This window comes from Micropterus dolomieu, linkage group LG05, assembly GCF_021292245.1.
Source record: "Micropterus dolomieu isolate WLL.071019.BEF.003 ecotype Adirondacks linkage group LG05, ASM2129224v1, whole genome shotgun sequence".
NCBI classification, from domain to species: Eukaryota; Metazoa; Chordata; class Actinopteri; order Centrarchiformes; family Centrarchidae; genus Micropterus; species Micropterus dolomieu.
This window is the reverse complement of record NC_060154.1, coordinates 30,376,291-30,395,312: the sequence shown is the minus strand read 5'-3', so window position 1 is coordinate 30,395,312 and position 19,022 is coordinate 30,376,291. Positions and strand designations below refer to the sequence as shown.

Sequence of the window (19,022 nt, the reverse complement as noted above, 5' to 3'; positions counted from 1 at the left end):
TCGATGTCGCGGCACTTCAGGTGTGTAGCTTCAAGCGAACAAAGGCCTGTTTGTTTCGCTGGCCGAGTCTGGGCGTTGCCTGGCGAGGCACGCTGCGCGTGCCGAAGCGTCCAGAGGGCCGAGCAGGGTGGAAGAGCCAACAGCGAAGAGAGGGGCGCGAAGCGAGGTCGCGTGTCGCTCTTTTGTTGTCTGGGGCGTGGTTCCCCAGGGGGCGTCTCAGGTTTCCCAAGGGACTGCCTTTCTAAACTTAATGTCTAAAGAAATCTATTTGCACGTATTATAATCAAATATTTTCCACAATCGAACCTCAATGGTCGAACGATTGTACTGTTCTAAGCATTTGGTAACAGGAAACAATTGTCACATTATTGGTCAGGATATTTATACATTTAACGGCATTTCCGATGAGGGCATGTAATACTTATTTCGTCCACTTTGGGGAGCTCAGGTTACATGAGGAAAGCTTGGATTAAATCAAAGATCGTCTCTCCTTAGGAACCGGGGAATTTGTTGATTCATCCTTAAATTCAAGCTGGCGATTAAGAGTATCGTAAAACATTTCTTTGTCATCATTTCTAAAGGAATTTTGTAAGAAAGTATTATGAACAAGCATTGATTACATTAGATGAAGGAGTGTCTTGCTGAAAATAAAAACTCTGCACAAGTAACTTTCTTTTCAGCACTAATATCAACAACAGATAGCAACAACAGTTAACATAACTACTCAAATAGAGGCAAACGTAATCAAGTAACTAAACATTTAATTAACTCAATTAAATGCTTTGAGTTTTTGGAGACTGCAGTCCTTTTACATTGAAAGTTCAGCTGTCCTGGACTATGTCACACTTAGGTGGTTTTCCTTTTTGATGTGGTAATAAACAAAGAATAAGATCAGTTGCCACGGAAACGTGTGTGTGTGGGGGGGGGGGGCAGTTTTGATAGGCTGTTCAGGGAGATGCCAATGGCTGGTTTGTGTCCCTTTGTCAGTTTAACAGTCAGGCCCCGCGTTATCAGCTTCGGAATCAAAAAGGTGCCAGTTTTATGGTCGGGATAGCACTGAGAGAAAGCAACTTTAACCCCTCCCCTTCTTCTCTGGGGAGGAGAAAGGAATTTAGGGTAGCTCCAAATTTATTCAATATAAAATGCACAAATCCACACCGTTGTTCACTACACTATTCAACCCGTTGAACCAGCAAGTAAATGAGAAAGTGAATTCTTTGTTGTCCACACTTGAAAACCTACTGTGTGTTTACAGTGAATTTTAGTTGAGAGTCGAACACTGTTCCTAGATATGTGTTGACAATTTGAATGTCCTCAACATGTACAATGCTAGCTATTGGTGTGTGACTATTCTGCCAGATCAATGATCCTGAGTGTTTAATATGTTAAGGTCAAGGAAGTTATCATCGCGCCATTTGACAAACTGAAGTAGGACACAACAATGTTTTATTGGAACTCTCTTAGTTAAAAGAATATACATTAGTTAATGAAACATACATGAAATACTACTTTTACAGAATATTAGATGAATACACGATATACATTATTGAATAACAGTGTTTGCAGGAAAAACAGTATCCAGGTGTAATGACAAAATAAATGTGTGTAAATTCACCACTATAAACTTTTAACTTGTAAGGGAAAAGTCATTGTAAATCTCATCTTAATGTCTTCACTGGTTTGTTGCATAAAGACAAAGGAACAGTGAGTCAATATTTAACTTATTATTAAAGACAGTGCTTCAGTTTAAAAGTTTAGGCCTATTGAATTATTTCATTCTTCCATCATTGATTCACATGTTGAATACATATCACACATCAATTTAGCCTGGTTCCAAGTCTATTAATCCGAGTGTGTGTGTGTGTGTGTATGTATATATGTATATATGTATATGTGTGTATATATATATAATATAGGGATGGATGGATAGATGGATAATGGCAATTCATTATCATTTATATTATCAGGCTATTATTCTTACATGGTAAACACTGTTCTATGTCCTGTGGAAATACCATAATGATGGTCATGCTAACATGAATCTCAAATACAGAAATTTAGTCCAGACCATGGAATGTAAATTTCCACATATTCTATTTCTTTGTCATATGAAATAAGATTCAACGCCCCTTCTTTTTATCGTCTCATCTTTTGCTCCCGTGCCATCTGACACAGTCCACACAGAGGCAGGCAGGCCATGATTACCCAGTCATCACACACCGAGCCCTGGGAAGAAGCACAGGCACAAACAGTATCTTTTTTACAGGCCCCTCAGAGACTCAGTCTTATTTCACAGTTATTACAAAATAACTTCTATTTTCAGTAAAAAATCAACTGTATCATTGGTTTTATCATTTAATCTGTGTTTAGACAACTTTATTGATGATAAAAAACTTTACGAATATAGCACAATTCATACAACAGTGCAACATGAAATCAAATAATCATAACATTTTTGATAAAACAATGAAAACAAGGAAAATAAAATAGGAATTAGGTCAAGTAAAAAAAAAAAACTTCAGGAACATTTAAGAGGATCTGAGGGTTTTAACCATGTCAGACATTTAAGACTGGAGCAAAGCCATTCAGTGATGTTAAAACCAATAAAAGAATTTTAAAATTGAGCACACTTACGTCAATGTTGTATCTGCTGCGAATGCTTGTCCTTAGAGCAATCATGGCGCCAGGAAGGAAGGGCAGGCAGCAGCTGTCCCCATTGTCCTGAGCCACCTTACAGCCCAGGATACAAGGGAGAAACGTTGCACAAAGACCTAGAGGTGACAGCCATATAGTCATATTGCAAATTATTTCACAGTGTTGGCTAATTTCGGATTGATTTCAGAAATGCATGTAAACTCTTACAGATGCCGCAGTCTTCACAGCAGTCGCACACATTTGAACTCCAATCTGACAATCCGGAGGACAACGTGTACTGTGTGACTGTTACCTGAGGCTGCGAGCTAATCACATTTGACTGGAATGCCATTGCTGTAAGTAGAAGAAAAAGAATATGAGGAAGAGGAGAAATGTAAAAACAGATCGTAATGATTCAATTCCATGATCATTATCAATATCATAGTCAGGTAGTTGTACTTATCGCTGTCCCTATGGCTTGTCACTGTCATATCTGTTTAAATTTTCTAGCCCTATTGCAGCAATGTATCCCCCAAGCAAATATCCTGCTTTATGTCCAGTCCTGTGCCATCGAAGCTTCTGCAGGTTTTCATTCCAACCAAAAATGATTTCAGGAATTAAATTAGTAGTGGAATGAATTCCTGAAGATTCTTCCATGTTGCACACTGGACAACCTTGGTTTGGAGGAAATGTTGCTTCACATCTCACCTGGTCTCACCTGAGATTTGTGTAAGGCTCTTGAATTGGTTAGTTTGGCGTTGCAGACGGTCATGGGATAAATCCACAATCCTGAGGGCAGAGCCATGGCCACAGCTCTTATACCCAGTGTGACATCATATAAATATTACTCACACACTACAGCCCAGGTTCTATGGCGATATGACATGGCAAACAATGACCATTTGGGCAGGTGCACATTGTAAAGACAAAACCCAAATGTTTAGTTTTGGGGCGTAACATCGCTTTCGAAAGGGTGCACCTAACATGAGGACTTCTTTATCTGCACACAGTAATTGAAGAACAAAGTAGCTATATAGTGCATATTTGTATTTCAGCAACTTATAAACCAGGTTTTCCCTTTTAGGGCAGGTGTGGTATGTGTACACACTGTGGGCCCAGCTCTATGAATGGGGAAATAACAGTAGAAAGTGAGCAGTGAAGCAAAGACCTGAGTTGATGTTGAAATGAGTTTGTACTCTTGTGCTGCCATATAGAAAAATATTTTGAACTTCTATGCATCACATGCATGCTGTGGATATGTATGGTGGGAAAAGACTCCTTAACAATTTAGAATAAAATACCTATTTTGCATCTGTTTAACGGATCCCCTTTGGCTCCCCTTCAGCTGTAGACCCACTAATAATTTGAATAGTCTTTATGGAGTCATACAGTATATAACACAGAGGACAAAAACAACATTAAAGAAAAAAACAGAATACAAATCTATCTATAACAGGACAATAGAACAATATGAACAATATTGTGACAAATATACACAAAATAAAAATGCAGATACAAATAAGAGAATAAAATAAGCACAATTTAATAAACCATGGATAGTATGAAACACAAGACTTATTTCCAGAGATACATTAAAGAACTGCACTGTATCCATTCATTTTGACTGAATTCTGATTATATCTAATATACAGGGTATAAGGTACAAAGTAGATTTATTTATCATATTACAATAGGTTGTAAAGTGAAACTGAGTTTTTTAACTGTCTTCTGCTACGTCGCAGACAATATACAGTAAAGTAAAAAACAATTTGTAAAATGGTAAACAGAAATAAACTATATTTAGTGGAGCAGTGCTAAGGATGAATTTGAGTTTAAAAGTCTAAAAGCTGAAGTCTGGTGGTGCGACAGCAGAAACTCATATATCTCTTCCCAGAAGGCAGCAGGGTGAACAGGCTTGAGCTAGTGTCCTTTTCTCTGCAAGGCACCCCACCTCACTGATGTCACTGATGCTCGGGAGATGGGTACCAATGACCTTCTGAGCAGTTTTAATCACACATGGCAGAGCCCTACGGTGCTGGGCACATCCCATGCCAGTTTGTGATGTTTTCAGTCAGGATTGGTGATAACAGTACTTTTTGCACAGCACTACCTTCCCAATGAAGTCTGTTTGGATTACTGTAATTGGAGGGTTTTTTTTAGTTTATTCATAAGATAAGTCTGAAAGGAATTTAAACCTCTCAGAGCTACAACTGACCCCAAAGAGAATTTATATCACTATGTAGAATAACATACCTTTCTTTATCTGTGAACTATTTTTAGTTAAGCCAGTGTCAACAAAACACAAGGGTTCTCCTTATTATACAGGCTGGATATATCTAAGCAAGATTTAACCACTTTTTAAATGTTTTTGTGATATACACAATATATTGGCTCATTTTAAAATCAGGCTTGATGACTCGTAGAGAGACTTTTACATGCCTCTACTTGATCATATCATAGTATTGCATTACAGATTCTTGCATGTCACTTTTAGGAACTTACTTATTTATTTTTTTATTTCTGAAAATGTTTTGAATAATAGAATTACCAGATACGTTCAGATCAAGTAGCTCACCTAAGTAGGGTATTGAGGTGTGGCCTTAAATCATGATCCTATTGCAGTTGGTAATAACAAATCCGAGCAGTAGATGATATTATAAACCAAACTCAGATTACAAAAGCACCTGCCAAGACCAGACAGAACAGATCATTGTTATGCTCTGGTGTGACTCATTCACTGCATGTATCATTTTAAATTAGCTTCTCAAATGTACATGTTTGTGGTCCTCAAGGGCATTTTGTATCTTTGACTTTCATCTCACAGTGCTCAGGTTTTAAATCAAATTGCAAAACTGCAAACCAAAGAAAAAACATATACAGCATATTTTACATTATATAAGAGAGCTGAAAAAAGTAAGAATTAAATTAGATTTACTCAATTAAAACAGCTATTGAACAGAACAACCATTCATTATGACCGCAAATCAAGGGGTGAATGTCCCAAAAATGTAGCATTACTTACAGAAGATATAGAGCTGGACCAATAAATGGGCTAGGTTGATATACTGGCCAAAATTGCAGATATATTGATGTAAACTAGGTATATGTGTCTGCAGATAAGTCACAAGAAATTTCAGCAAGGAAAGGCCAAACTAGGTTTGAGGTAATTTAGTAACTGTGTCACCATTACATAGTTTGTCCACCAGAGAGCACTGGCTAGTTGATTTGACTACAGTATTACAACAAACAAATCTAAGGCATCTGTCTCAACATTTTTTGCGGATGGTATTTGTTTGTTTGTTTTTTTAATTACTAGGCCTATCTGCCGATATATCGTTATTAGAACTCCTGAGAGCGTTCAGGTTATAACTTATATGCAGTGGTGTGTACATAAGTTCATTTTCATTTTTTGCCCTCAGGTCACATCAGAAAGGCACCTAAACAAGCCAAAAAGGCGTCTGAGTTTCCCAAGTTAGTCCCAAGTGTGGTATTATGGACACATCTTTTTCCCCTTAAATAGGCACTTTCGAAAAGTAAGATGAGCAAGCATGGTCTTCCTTCCACACCTCCATGTGCTCACCAGATTACATGCAGACATGCTGTACACAAGACTGACTTAAACAATATGATTCTGTGCGGTATTGCACTGTTCATCATACAAACAAGTTGAATATGACAGACTGAAGCAAAACATCAGTGATGTTGCACAATAATAGAATTTACCAGAAGACCTTCAGTCGGGACAGAAGTAACCGCAAGAGTGTTCAGTTCCTCACACATTTAATACATTAGTTGTTTTTGAAAAGAAATCGTGTAGTTATACTGAAAGGACAATTTAGGACATTCTGTCCATCCTATCTCTCTCTGGTCTGTGGAAGGACCTTTTTGTCTCTCTCTACACCGCTGACGTGTTTGCTCATATCAGGCATCTGCAGGAAAGTGTCAAATCACAATCAAGAATAATTTAACAGGTTCAAGCTGCTTTAACAGAGCATAAGAGAGATTTAAATGTATTTGTTTTTACTACCAGTGTACTCTTGCATGATACCATTTGAGTTTTTAGTTTGTCCAAAGCATCTCTAATAATAAGCACTAAGTTGTAATTTTCATGTTTGCCATGCAATAGTCTATGTCATTAACTTTAACCGCATAGATGAAAACAATGATGAATTAATTTCCTGTTGTGTTCTATGGAAGTGCCTTCAATTTTGTATATTTAGTATGTCACATCAGCCCCTCAGTTTCTTCTTTACAAGATCTCAGACGGTAAGCCATGTCCTGATTATGATTTACTGTGAAATTAAATCATTATTATAAACTAATTTCTTTGTTTTATTCAACGTCTACTGCACATAAATAGAGCTCTATTTTTCACTTGGTCAAAGTTTTAGTATTTATTTACTATTAAACAATTTTGTTTTGTAAAATTCTGAGATTTGTAAAATATGCAACATTCAAATAATGCTCCTGAGCGACTTCATCAAGTTACTACAATATAGTCTGGGTGTAATGCTTAACATCTTAACATAAACAGAACGTGAAGAACGTGGTGGAGACTGTGAAATTCCTGCCAACAAAGCACTTTCACTTCTCCTCCATTTGTGGAGGGTTGTTTTTGAAACCATTTTCTTCTTCTTGAGGGTTAAATTCACATAAATTTTGTTCCCTTTTGATATTATGTAAAGCATTTTATACATTGTATCAAAAATAACTCCTATCTGCAGTAGATGTGGGTGCACGATCAAGAAAATAGATATTATTCCGTATTATATATTATTTTAGATATTTTTCCGTATAGAGTAATCCAGTCATGCACTGTCTGTCTGAAGGATCTTTGCAGATTAAAAATATATGTCACAATTTCCCTTACGTCATCTATCTATTCCTACTATAGCCACGCATGTTTTCGGTTCCTGAAATTATGACTTCTTCTTTCTTATCCTCCCTCCTCTGGACAAGCGTTGCAAAAGCAGCCTGTGAAAAAGTTGGAGTTTAGCTAATGTGTTTATGAGTGTGCTCTCTTGACTGTTAAAAGGGTTTCAGGTGTTCTGCTGCCTCCTTGTAAGGAATATGGATAAAGTCACATCTGACGATTACTGGGTGAGTGGGTATTTTTATAATGCTAACCAAGATGTCTGTCTCTGTTTGCACTCAATTTACTCAATTGTTATGCAGTATCTAGCACAGATGTCAGCTGTCTTTCAAGTTCAGATTTTACTAAATGTTTTGGGAATCTTTTGACCCTCATTTCAAAAACTGCCCTTACTGATGCTCACAAAAATAGAATGTTACTGGTTTCCTAATTACAACGATGGTGAAATGCTGTGAAGTACACTTTTCCTGAATAATTCAATTTATTTTTATAACTAATCTGTCCACTTTTTCTCCCTCTCTCGTCAACAGTCCTATTCAGACGATTATGAGAATTACACCGTGCCCTCTGACATGAGCAGGACTCATGCAGCCCCGTGCTTTCAGGAGAACATATACAGTTTTGCACAGAGATACTCCCCTGTTGTATACATTCTGGTGTTTCTCCTGGCTCTTGTGGGCAACGTGCTGGTGCTGTGTGTGATCCGACGCTACCGAAACTCCCAGAGTGGAGGAGCCTGCGCCTTCTCTTTGACGGACACCTTCCTCCTTCACCTGGCCATTTCTGACCTCCTGCTGGCCTTCACCCTGCCTCTGTTTGCCGTGCAATGGGCTCACCAGTGGGTGTTCGGCTTGGCTGTTTGTAAGATCTCCGGTGCCCTCTTCTCCCTGAACCGGTACAGTGGCATCCTTTTCCTGGCTTGCATCAGCTTTGACCGCTACCTGGCCATTGTTCACGCAGTCAGCTCTGGCTGGAAGCGCAACACCTGCCATGCCCAGATTGCGTGTGCCCTCATCTGGGTGTGCTGCCTGGGCCTGAGTGGAGTGGACATTACCTTCAAACAGGTAGTGGAGATGGATACTGTAGGCCAACATAGGGCGCTCCTGTGCCAGGTGTGGTTCACTGAAAACTCCACACAGTGGCAGGTGGGGCTGCAGCTGATCAGTGTGATTCTGGGTTTTGCACTTCCCTTGCTGATCATGCTCTACTGCTACATCCGCATCTTCAGGTCTCTCTGCAATGCCACTCGCCGCCAAAAGCGCAAGTCTCTCCGCCTCATCATCTCCTTGGTATCTGTGTTTGTCATCTGCTGGGCACCGTACAACTGCTTCCAGCTAACAGATAGTCTGCAAAAGCTGGGCCTGGTGACTGGAAGTTGCCAGTTTGGCCATGTGATGGACATTGGGACTCTGATCACTGAAAGTGTGGGGCTGTCGCACTGCGCCCTGAACCCTCTGCTGTATGGCTTTGTGGGGGTGAAGTTCAGGAGGGAGCTGGCTAGAATGTGTAAGGGGCTGTTGGTGCAGAGAAGCAGGATGGGGATGGAGGGATGGAGGGAGAGGAGGCCTAGAAGAACCACAGGGTCATTCAGTTCTGCAGAAAGCGAAAACACCTCCTACTCTGTCATGGTGTGAAACTGTTTAGACAGATGAGTGTCAAGAGGTATGTGAGATGAGATTCAACTGTGGTGTGTGTGTGAGGAGGCTTGTGGGTGAGAAGTGAAGAATGAACTGAAGATAAGTTAACTGAAATGACTTCAGAGAAAGAAATGACTGGATATAAATATATGTTCAGTTTAATTACAACTTTAAAAATGTTCTCAGAGGAAAATGTTTTCTGCCTGTGATGTATTTCTTCTATTGGTGCTTTGCTGTCTGTTTGCTGGTATGGTGCAGCTCACAACATGTTGTTTTGTTGTTGTTTCTATTTTTTTTTAAAAGAATACTGTAGTAAAATTATTAAATGAGGATGGGGCATAGATTAAAGTAGAATGTCATGTAACCTTTTGTGAGGATAATGGTTATTTGTTATTGATTTTTGTGTCTATAGGTCAAATCTTGTGAAACATCAACATTGCTCCATACTCCTAGGTGTAGCCTGTGACTTAGTCAGACTCATAGCTCACATCCTTACACATAGAAGATCTTTGTCGTCAGATCCCACAACGTTTGCAGTTGAAAAGCTGTACATGTTGAATTTATAATTGCTTGCCATGTATATCTGTTCTTGCAGCTCAGTGCTTTAAAATGGAACTTTGTGTTGCAAAAGAGGAAATAAATTCATTTTGTAAAAACCCGCCCTCTATGCGATGTACAAAAATATCATGTTATATTCATATATGCATCAACACCTCAGGTTCTCTCTCTCAAGTTTACTCTCTGACCAACTTTCATCCAGCACAACATGTAGCTGCCAAGAGCATTGACAGATCTCATAGTTAATGCAGCCAGTGGAGGTGTATTCAGATCAGAACTTGATATGTAAGCAGCTTTTACATGTTGCAATGGATCGAGGTGGAGTTTTCATTTTAACTATTTATATACTGCTGAGTTGTTTAATCTATAACAATACACATTTTTTATAAACTGATGACTGCCAAAGAACTAGTAAATATTGAGGTCAATTGAACAGAACCAAAAAGAAGCATGGGAGAGGCAGCGGTTGAAAAGCTATTCAGATCCTTTACTTGGGTAGAAGTACCAATACAACAATCTAAAATTAATGCTTTTCAAGTAAAAATCCTGCATTCAAAATCCTAAGAAGTATGATCAACAAAATGTACTTGTTCTACAGTAAAATGGCCCCTGTGACTGATATATTATACGACATTATTAGATTGTTAATACTGATGTGTCACTGTGTAAGATACTAATGTAGCTGGTTGATGTGTAACTACTCTAAATACAGTGAGTTAGTTTTGTCCAGTTGTCCCCAACATGCAGTCTGTCCCGCTTGAAGGGTGACTAGATAAATCTGAGGGGTTGTGAGGTGATTAATGGGAGAGCAAAGAAAAAAAACTTTTTTGTTACACATATTTGTTTATGTTGTCTCTGTGAAATGTTGGATAATTTTACAAATACATCATGACACCACTAATCTTTTGTCAATGCATTTTCTAAGTTTGAGTATATTGTTTATGTAAAATCTTTATGTAAAAGATTTTATTTAGCATAAGTATCCTGACCATAGGTGTCATTTACACTGGGGACACTGGGGACTTTCGGGACACGTCCCCACCACTTTTTGAATTGGCTAATTTTGTCCCCATCACTTTTTGAAAGCATTTGTTAAAAATTTTCAGAAAAACAGCTTGCAACAAGAAATGTTAAATAACAAATGAAATTGCTTTGAGAAAGGTTTATTTGCACAATAAGAAAACATGCAAGGCAGTTTAAATCTAGAAGAAGCAGATGTGCATTGTCCAAGAAAGTAACTTAAGCTACTGATTACTGCACTATATTCCATTATATTTTTATATTTTGAATTGTCACCTTCCATCTGAATTTACTGATCCTGACAAACCGGTTGGAACAGGCCCTGGTTGTATCTATTGTTCAGTTTTGGAAACAGCTCAACAGCTCCGCCTATTGGAGAGCGGCTCCTTGTGCAGCTCATTGTTGAACTGCTTTGTGTCCAGCGTGAATCAGCGTGTGAAGATTGTTGCTTCGAGTCAGTCAAAGAAAGCGAGTAAAGCGGAAGTAGCGTAATTTGGCCTTCAAAATAAAGCACTGCATTACACGATAAAGTCTTGGCCCAACTGGCCAGGGTTTGCTGCCCTAGGCAAGATTTCACCTGATGCCCCTGGATTTTTGTTCATAAACTTACACAGAAACAAACTGCACAGGTTTGTCTTGTTTTTTTTAAAACATATTTTGGAAACACAAACACACAACGTATTATAGATACAATATAAATATGTATTATATTATGTTATTGCAGAAAAAACTATACTACAGAAACCTTGCTTTCAGCATATGTAACATTCCAAAAATTATAAAGAAGACCATTGCACAAAAAATAAATAACTATACACAAACTTGAATGCACTATGCAAAATGTTTAGCAAATGTTCTACAGCCCTACTAGCCTTGCCTTTCTAGCCGCAGCCGACAGCTGTTGTGAGACCACATGATTTATGCTAATGACTGAAAGTCCACTGAGACGTTCTTGAGCCATTGTAGATCTCAGGTAGTTTTTAATCAGTTTGAGCTTAGAGAAGCTCCTTTCAGCAGCAGCGACTGTCACAGGTAGAGTGGCAGAGATTCTCAGAGCAACCCACATATTGGGGGAAATTTCCATCAGCTTCTTCTCGTGCAGGAAAGTCAGGAGCTCAATGTTTGTCATAATTTTTGATGTCAGATGTGGAAAGTTTTGCATTTCTAATACAAGTTTCAATTCAATTTAGCGAACGTTACAGGCATCGTGATCGTCGAACTAACTTAATGCAACACAGATAAACTGATCACACATCATTACCTACCTCTGTCTTTTTCGCGTTTTTCTTCCTCTTCTCTTCTTTTTTTTCTTCCCTGGGCATCAGATGGTTTCGGTCTTTTTGACATAATGACAACTTATCAGTGTCAGTGAATTCAGCCATCCGTCACTCACAATCACACACAGGTAACGGATGGGGTTTTTTCAGCAGGGTGGGGGCGATGGAGATTGGTGCGTCTCTCAGTCGGACCGGGGGGATTCAGGATTCCCCCCGGATTCACGATCGCTTTTTTTAATCCATAATATTTAAGTTGTATTAGTAATAAAAAAAATTATTAAAAAAATAATTTGGGCGCTCGGGCGCCCCAAGGGGTGGGCGGCGCCCTTAGCATTTGCCTATTCCGCCTATGCCCAGGGCCGGCCCAAGACTCTTGGGCCATAGGGTCTGTGCCTTTGTTATGAGATCCTGTCCTTTTCATGACAAAACAAATAGCACTATCTATTTGCCAAATCTTTTCTCGTGGGTTTCTGTCTGTGACACTGCAATGATTGCATCACAGATTTTATTTTGAAAATATGTGATGACAGTGTTTCGATTTTCCCTGTGAATTGGCAGATTTGGCAGAGGTCGCGATGTACCGAGAAGGGTGACGTTTGATGAACCAAAACAACGCAGTGGGTGTTAAAGTGCATGTAAGTCCATTCTGGACATGCAGGTTAATGACCTACAAGATTACAGTCTGTAGGCGAAGTGTGTCCGTGTTGTAAAACTTCCTGCCGGTGAAGCGCAGCTTTTCTCATCGTCTGCCTTTTCGTTTCTTTCCACAGCTACGCGGAGGTTTTGTTTTTGTGGATACAATCTCAGTTGATTTTAACAGACTATTTCCAATTTAATTTTACTTAAAGTTTGCGGGGAAACACTTACAACTTTTTTGTTTCGGATTTCGGCCGGACTTGAGGATTGCTGACAGCTGCAGGAGCCCGTCCGCCTCCTCTCTCTCCAAAAACAAGCGGCTGTAGTCGATAGTGCAAAACTGTTGACGCCGGTGTGAAGGCAGACGTGCAGGTTGAAGTCATTACTTAGTGTCACCACAGAGATTGTCTGCCAAGCTGAAGCTCTTTATGGTAAGTAAGATAATAGTAGGCTAGATAACAACATACGTGCAACTCAAGATCAAGGCCGTCACTTTGTGTTGAAAAGTGGTGGGGATATAGTGGGTCAGACAAGGGGTGTGAAGAGACACTTAGCTCGCGAGACGTCACAAGACGCAATATTTGGTACACAAGAACGAGACGAAAAGATCCTTAAACGGTGTTTTAAAGATATCCGCAATGCTGAGATATATAAGCGGGGGTCTTGGGGGACCTCCCCCAGGAAATGTTTCTGCACCTATTTATGGTGTAAATATTTTTATCTATGTACAAGGAAACACAACATGTAGGTAGCACGTGACATTTCAAAATAAATAAATATAATAGAATATTATAGTCAGTGCAGCTCTCAGGCATTCTTTGTTGCTTTCACCTCTGTTTCTTCTTAATGTGCAAATAAACCTTTCTAAAGGCTTTTTCATTTGTTATTGAGCTGCAAGCTATATTTCAGAACGTTATTTAACAAATTATGCTTTAAAAAAGTGGTGGGGACAAAATCTGCCATTTCAAACATCTGCCATTTCAAAAAGTGGTGGAGACATGTCCCCAGTGTAAATGACACCTATGCTCAAGATTAGATTTCAGTTTTGTCTAAGATAGACTTTTGAATGTTTGTTAACTAGAGAATTGTTTTCCTGCATAATTTCAGTTGTAGCCATTCTTGCAGATGTTCAGGCCTTTCCCTTTCTCTTTCAAAACGGATTCCTGTTCGTATCTACCAGCACTGTTTGCCAACTCACCAACAAAAAGTGATAATAGCCACAGCCACTTTGTATGACATATATTCATACATTTTAAGTGTGTGTGCTTGCGTGCATGGCAAACGGGAACATGTGGTTTCCGTTTAAACTCACTCCACTGTTGCCTCATACAGTGACTTTGCATCATGTGACATATGTCTGAGTTGGGGTGTGTTTATAAACCCTCAGCTGGGATTCCCATGGGGAGATTTTCAAGAATTGACTTCACTCTCACATGGCTGATTGACCATACAGAGAAAGAGAGGGAGGACAGTTTATAAGCTAGGGTTTTTTGACATCTGAGTTCTGAGGCACTGCAGCTTTTTTGATCTCTTTCTTTGTTTAACCTTTTTGTCTAAAGTAGATGGACATGGAAGTGGAGCTTGATGGATTATTTCGCCATAACAGCACCTTTGACTACAATGACTACAACTATGAGTACAAAGATATTGATTTAAAAGGCAGTAAAGAGGTGTTGATCCCAGTTCTGTACTCAGTGGAGGTGGTTATAGGTCTGCTGGGGAACGGGCTGCTCTTGGCCATTCTGGCTCAGAAGAGGCGATGCTGGAGTATATCAGACACCTTTATCCTCCACCTGAGTGTCGCGGACATCCTACTGCTGGTGACACTGCCCTTCTGGGCTGTACAGGCCGCTCAACATTCTGGATGGTGCTTTTGGGGTTTTCTCTGCAAGCTCAGTGGAGCTGTTTTTAATGTAAGTATACAAAGTGGTGTGTAGAACAGGCCCAGACTGGAAAGTAAAAGAGAAATCTTTACAGTGAAGCTGTGAGAAAGTTGTTTTTAGGGTGAATTGTGTTTGGCTGTAGGCCATTACTTCCTGCCTAATCCAGACTCTTGACAGACTAGGGTCAATGTGCTTAATGTTATTGAGCAATTGTTCTCCCCCAGTGACATTCACATTTCTCTAGGCATCTCAGCATTTCTGGGAAGAGGCAGGAGGAGGGGATCTGAGTAGGGGAGAAGTGAAGTGATAAAGATGGCTGGAAGTTCCCGTGCTTAGTTTAAGTTTTTGTTAAGTTTTCCTTTACTTTTTCCTAGATCAACTTCTACTGTGGGATCCTTCTGCTGGTTTGCATCAGTCTTGACTGCTACCTGTCCATTGTCCACGCCACCAAGCTGTACTCCCAGAAGAGGCCAATGTTAGCTCATATCAGCTGCCTGTTGGTCTGGCTCAGCTCCCTGATCCTGACCATCCCTGACTGGATTTTTATGGAGGCAAGGAAAGATCCATCACAAGTGAAAACACTGTGTGCTCACAACTACTCTGAGACCCTAACTGAACTGAAGCTGGTGTCACGCCTGTTCCACCACACGCTGGGCTTCCTGCTGCCTGCAGCCACACTGATCATCTGCTGCTCCTGTATCCTGCTGCAGCGCAGCTCTAAAGGTCTCCAGAGGCCAAGGGGTGTCATGGTTATTCTGCCCCTGGTGGTGGTCTTTTTTGTCTGCTGGATGCCATACAACATCACACTCATTGTAGACACGATCACAAGCAGCTCCAAAGAGCCGAATGACGGTCTATCTGGAAGTCCTGCAGGTCATCTCAAAACAGCTCTGATGGTCACATCTGCTCTGGGCTGCATTCATGCCTGCCTCAGGCCTCTGCTCTATCTTGGCCTGTGTGGAAACTTCAGGAAACGGATCCTGGCAATGCTGACATGTGCTACACTTGAATCTGAGCGCTCGCTATGGGACTTAGGTGTGGGCGAAGACCCCCTTCCTGATCAGAGTCATGAGGGAGAAGAGCTGAACCAGATGACAAGTGTAGATCATCAGGTGCAGTCAACTGATCAGTGCTGACGAAGGGACAAAAATGCCCTCCTGTGACTCATAAATGGCCTGAACAATGCTCCAGCCCTGCGGGGAATTTAGTGTGAAGTCATGTCATGGGTTTAAGGGGAGGAAGACTACATTCTGTCTAATGATCAGAAATAGATATTTATAATGACTCTGTCACATTGTATTTTTGTGAAAGTTTCAGAGCCACGTCATGGTGACATATACAGTCTGTATTTTTATTTTGTAATCCCTCTTGCACAGCTTTAGCTTGTCACCCTAAATCATGCTTTTTGTGCTCAATTGTAGATATATGTATTTTTATTGTATCATTATTATGATTATTATTTAAAAAGCTAATAGTTTTTCCATGATTTTATATATAGTGAAAGAACTGTTGTGTCACACTCACCATAAAGCTAATACCATAACGTTTGAAATTGAAAAGACTAAGCTCTTCTTCCTGCCAGTGTTATTATGATCTTCCATTAAACAGTCCGACACAGTTTATAACTTTATGGCTGATAACATATCACAAAGTGTTTCACTTTCCGTTTTACATGTTATCTTGCTACGTTCAAGCAGTAAAGACTGAATTCCACAATTGCGCAGTGAGTGTGTGGTGGATTTTTGTGTGTGACCACAGTGCAGTGAGGGAATTTCCCCTCGGCGAATCCCACTGCCTTTTTACTTTTTGACCTAATTGTTGCAACATTAGTGAGTGGACTGTAGGAGACAGGATGACTGAAACAGGTGATGATGTCATCAGTCAGGTGACAGAGAAGCAGGAAGAGGAGGAAAAGCTCTCTTTTCACCTAACAACTTGTCTGTTTGTTTGGTGAAGACAGAACAGTGGCGTGCTTTATGCGTAAGGGCCTCTGACTGGAAGAAATAGTGTAGGTGGCAAATGGTGGAAAGAATAGCGAGAGAACATAAAACCTTATTTTATAGATCACATCATAAGCTAAGCAAAACATCTGTGGTTTCACCTCCACCCTGCTGTGCAGGCTATGGCTTGTCATGCACACATGATTTCTGGGCTGGAGGCAAGACAACCACGTGTTAAATGTTACCTGAATTATGTGTACTTTCACATGTGGTGTTCTTTTAGAAACTCGATGACAGTAATTTCACACAAGAAAAGAAACGTAACCTCCTCCCAGGTCACCTATTCTACTTTCTCTTTGTGCTTTAACTAGAACAGCTTGAAGTTCATCACGAGCCGAAGACACATGAAAAATGTGGTCTAATCTGAGAAATACTGGTGGACTGTAACAGCAGCAACGCTTCACGTTTACAGCATAACTGGTTATAATTAGTCTTGAGTATTGCATCATATTGAAGTGTTCTTCTAACAAAGACAACCTAAAAATAAACAACCTGCTAAGAAGGACTTTTCTTTAATGATTAACAAACCTGTTATAAGTACAAACAAACTTTGTTATACGGTCCACAAGAAAAGAAATTGATTCCCCCAAAAGCTTTATTTAAGTACAAAGTTAAAGCACATGTTGACCACATACCACACAGATCTTACCACTTTACGTGCTTGAGGTGAATCAGACATATGGCACTTTAGGATTATGCTTTTTAACACCCTACCACCATGCTGTAGGCAAGTGTTTGCCTCTCATATAAACTATGAATAAGATGTGTTTTAAATCATAGCGGTGCTGGCACGCTGTGGTTTTTATTGGTTGATAAGGAGAAGTCTGCCACTAGTCACAGCATTTCTCTGTGTTCTTTTGTTCATCGATTTCTTGTTACTTCTCTGCTTAAACCACATGCGGCAGGATGTGCGGCTGCTTTTTGTTACTTTGTTTCAATTCCCCGTCAGAAAGATGTGAAACACTTCCAGTGAAACCGCTACATGTGGGTTTCAGTTTTTGAAGCTGTCCTTGCATTTATCAGATTCAGGTTTATTGTAGTTCTACATTTTCACATACAAGGAATTTGCCTTGGTACATATTTGTCCTTAACAGTACACATAAACATAACTATAGAAATATAAATATAGAGGAATGTGCAGAAATGTATAACATGAGCAATAAAGACCATGAGATAGTGGACTGTGGCCAATCGGTGGGGTCACGGGGAGAGGTGTTAGGTTTGTCCTGTTGTCTTTAGAAGCAACAGTAGCTGGTTCAACTCGTTGGCAAGGCGAGAGTCGTTCATGGAGTTGGGGGATTTAGGTTATAGTTGGTTATCTGTCTGAACTCCTCCCCCGGACAGAAGCAGAGTCATTTCTAGAGAACTGGTGTTGAAGATTCTGAGGACAGCCCTTCAGCATCTCGCACTCCCTAAACCTGGCCCCATCTCCACGCCTAAACGCCTCTTCCTTTTCCAACCTTAGCTGTGTGAGTTTAGCTGTGAACCAGGTTTTGTTGTTGTTGAAACAGATGCGTTATGGTACACGGCTGTCCTCAAGCTGACGTATGACATATGTAGCCTAATCACCTGATCCTAACCATATCCATTACCATATAGAACATTTTAGAAATTACTATAAACAAAAGGTCAATATATTAAAACGTCTCAGATGCTCAGTACACACAGAAAGAAGATAGAAATGGATTATGCAAAATATGACTTATCCTAAAGTTCACGTTTGTGAGGTTTCATGCTGCAAATTTATCTTAGAAGGTATCAGTAACAGTTGAGAAGACCTTTAGTAAACACTTAACAAATAAAACACTTTACAGTCCACAATACTTTTTAAATGAAGTACTTGTGTTTTTGGATGATAAATTTACATGAATACAAAAGAAAGACATAACACAAGGAGGAGATGAACCTCAAACAACAGCATATCGGCTGGCTCCTTACATACAGTGGAAGCTGCATTACTCTAAGCTCATTAAACAAACACTATAGACTATATATATATATATATATATATATATATATATATATATATATATATATGTCTATATCGTTGAACAGGCACTCAGTACAAGATATATATATATATATAGAAGAAGTGGCTGATATCAAGGCTGGAAAAGGCTGGACTAAAGGACAGAAGCACTAATCATGGCGGCACAAGATCAAGCACTGAGTATAAGATCAATAGAGGCAGGAGTCTACCACACCAGGTAGGACCCCAGGTGCAGACTCTGCAAGGATGCCCCTGAGACAGTACAGAACATAACAGCAGGGTGTAAGATGCAGGCAGGAAGTGCACACATGGAACGCCATAACCAGGTTGCTGGCATAGTGTACAGGAACATCTGCCATGAGTATGGGCTGGAAAGCCAAAATGGAAGACACTTCCTTAGGTAGTTGAGAATGACAGAGCTAAGATCCTGTGGGACTTCAAGATCCAGACTGACAAACTGGTGATGGCTAACCAACCAGACATCGTGTTGATCGACAAACAGCAGAAGAAGGCT

At 39.9% G+C, this 19,022-nt stretch overlaps 4 protein-coding genes across 8 annotated transcripts in view; 3 read left to right on the top strand and 1 right to left on the bottom strand.

The window, feature by feature from the left end:
* The window catches only part of nlgn1 (neuroligin 1), a 342,294-nt gene that overhangs the window by 255,410 nt on the left and 67,862 nt on the right, over positions 1-19,022 (top strand). The gene's annotated exons all lie outside the window — the stretch shown is intronic.
* Positions 1,976-12,088, bottom strand: cnfn (cornifelin). The gene is made up of 4 exons (XM_046048621.1): positions 11,988-12,088; positions 2,863-2,988; positions 2,635-2,771; positions 1,976-2,226 (listed from the first exon to the last, which is right to left on the bottom strand). Exons 1-4 carry the CDS (start codon positions 12,067-12,069, stop codon positions 2,137-2,139), a joined length of 435 nt encoding a protein of 144 aa, XP_045904577.1. The 5' UTR covers positions 12,070-12,088; the 3' UTR covers positions 1,976-2,136.
* On the top strand, positions 2,523-9,802 carry cxcr3.2 (chemokine (C-X-C motif) receptor 3, tandem duplicate 2). Of its 2 annotated transcripts, none has more exons than XM_046048616.1 (4): positions 2,523-2,777; positions 2,865-2,990; positions 7,670-7,734; positions 8,038-9,802. In XM_046048616.1, exons 3-4 carry the CDS (start codon positions 7,705-7,707, stop codon positions 9,139-9,141), a joined length of 1,134 nt encoding a protein of 377 aa, XP_045904572.1. In that variant the 5' UTR covers positions 2,523-2,777; positions 2,865-2,990; positions 7,670-7,704; the 3' UTR covers positions 9,142-9,802. The 2 variants fall into 2 exon arrangements, with proteins under 2 accessions (XP_045904572.1, XP_045904571.1); XM_046048615.1 differs by having other exon boundaries at positions 2,524-2,777; positions 6,054-7,734.
* Positions 11,685-16,238, top strand: LOC123970547 (C-X-C chemokine receptor type 3-like). Of its 4 annotated transcripts, XM_046048618.1 has the most exons (4): positions 12,522-12,634; positions 12,770-13,066; positions 14,198-14,548; positions 14,893-16,238. In XM_046048618.1, exons 2-4 carry the CDS (start codon positions 13,064-13,066, stop codon positions 15,652-15,654), a joined length of 1,116 nt encoding a protein of 371 aa, XP_045904574.1. In that variant the 5' UTR covers positions 12,522-12,634; positions 12,770-13,063; the 3' UTR covers positions 15,655-16,238. The 4 variants fall into 4 exon arrangements, with proteins under 4 accessions (XP_045904576.1, XP_045904574.1, XP_045904573.1 ...); XM_046048620.1 differs by lacking the exons at positions 12,522-12,634; positions 12,770-13,066 and adding an exon at positions 11,685-11,824; XM_046048617.1 differs by having other exon boundaries at positions 12,555-13,066.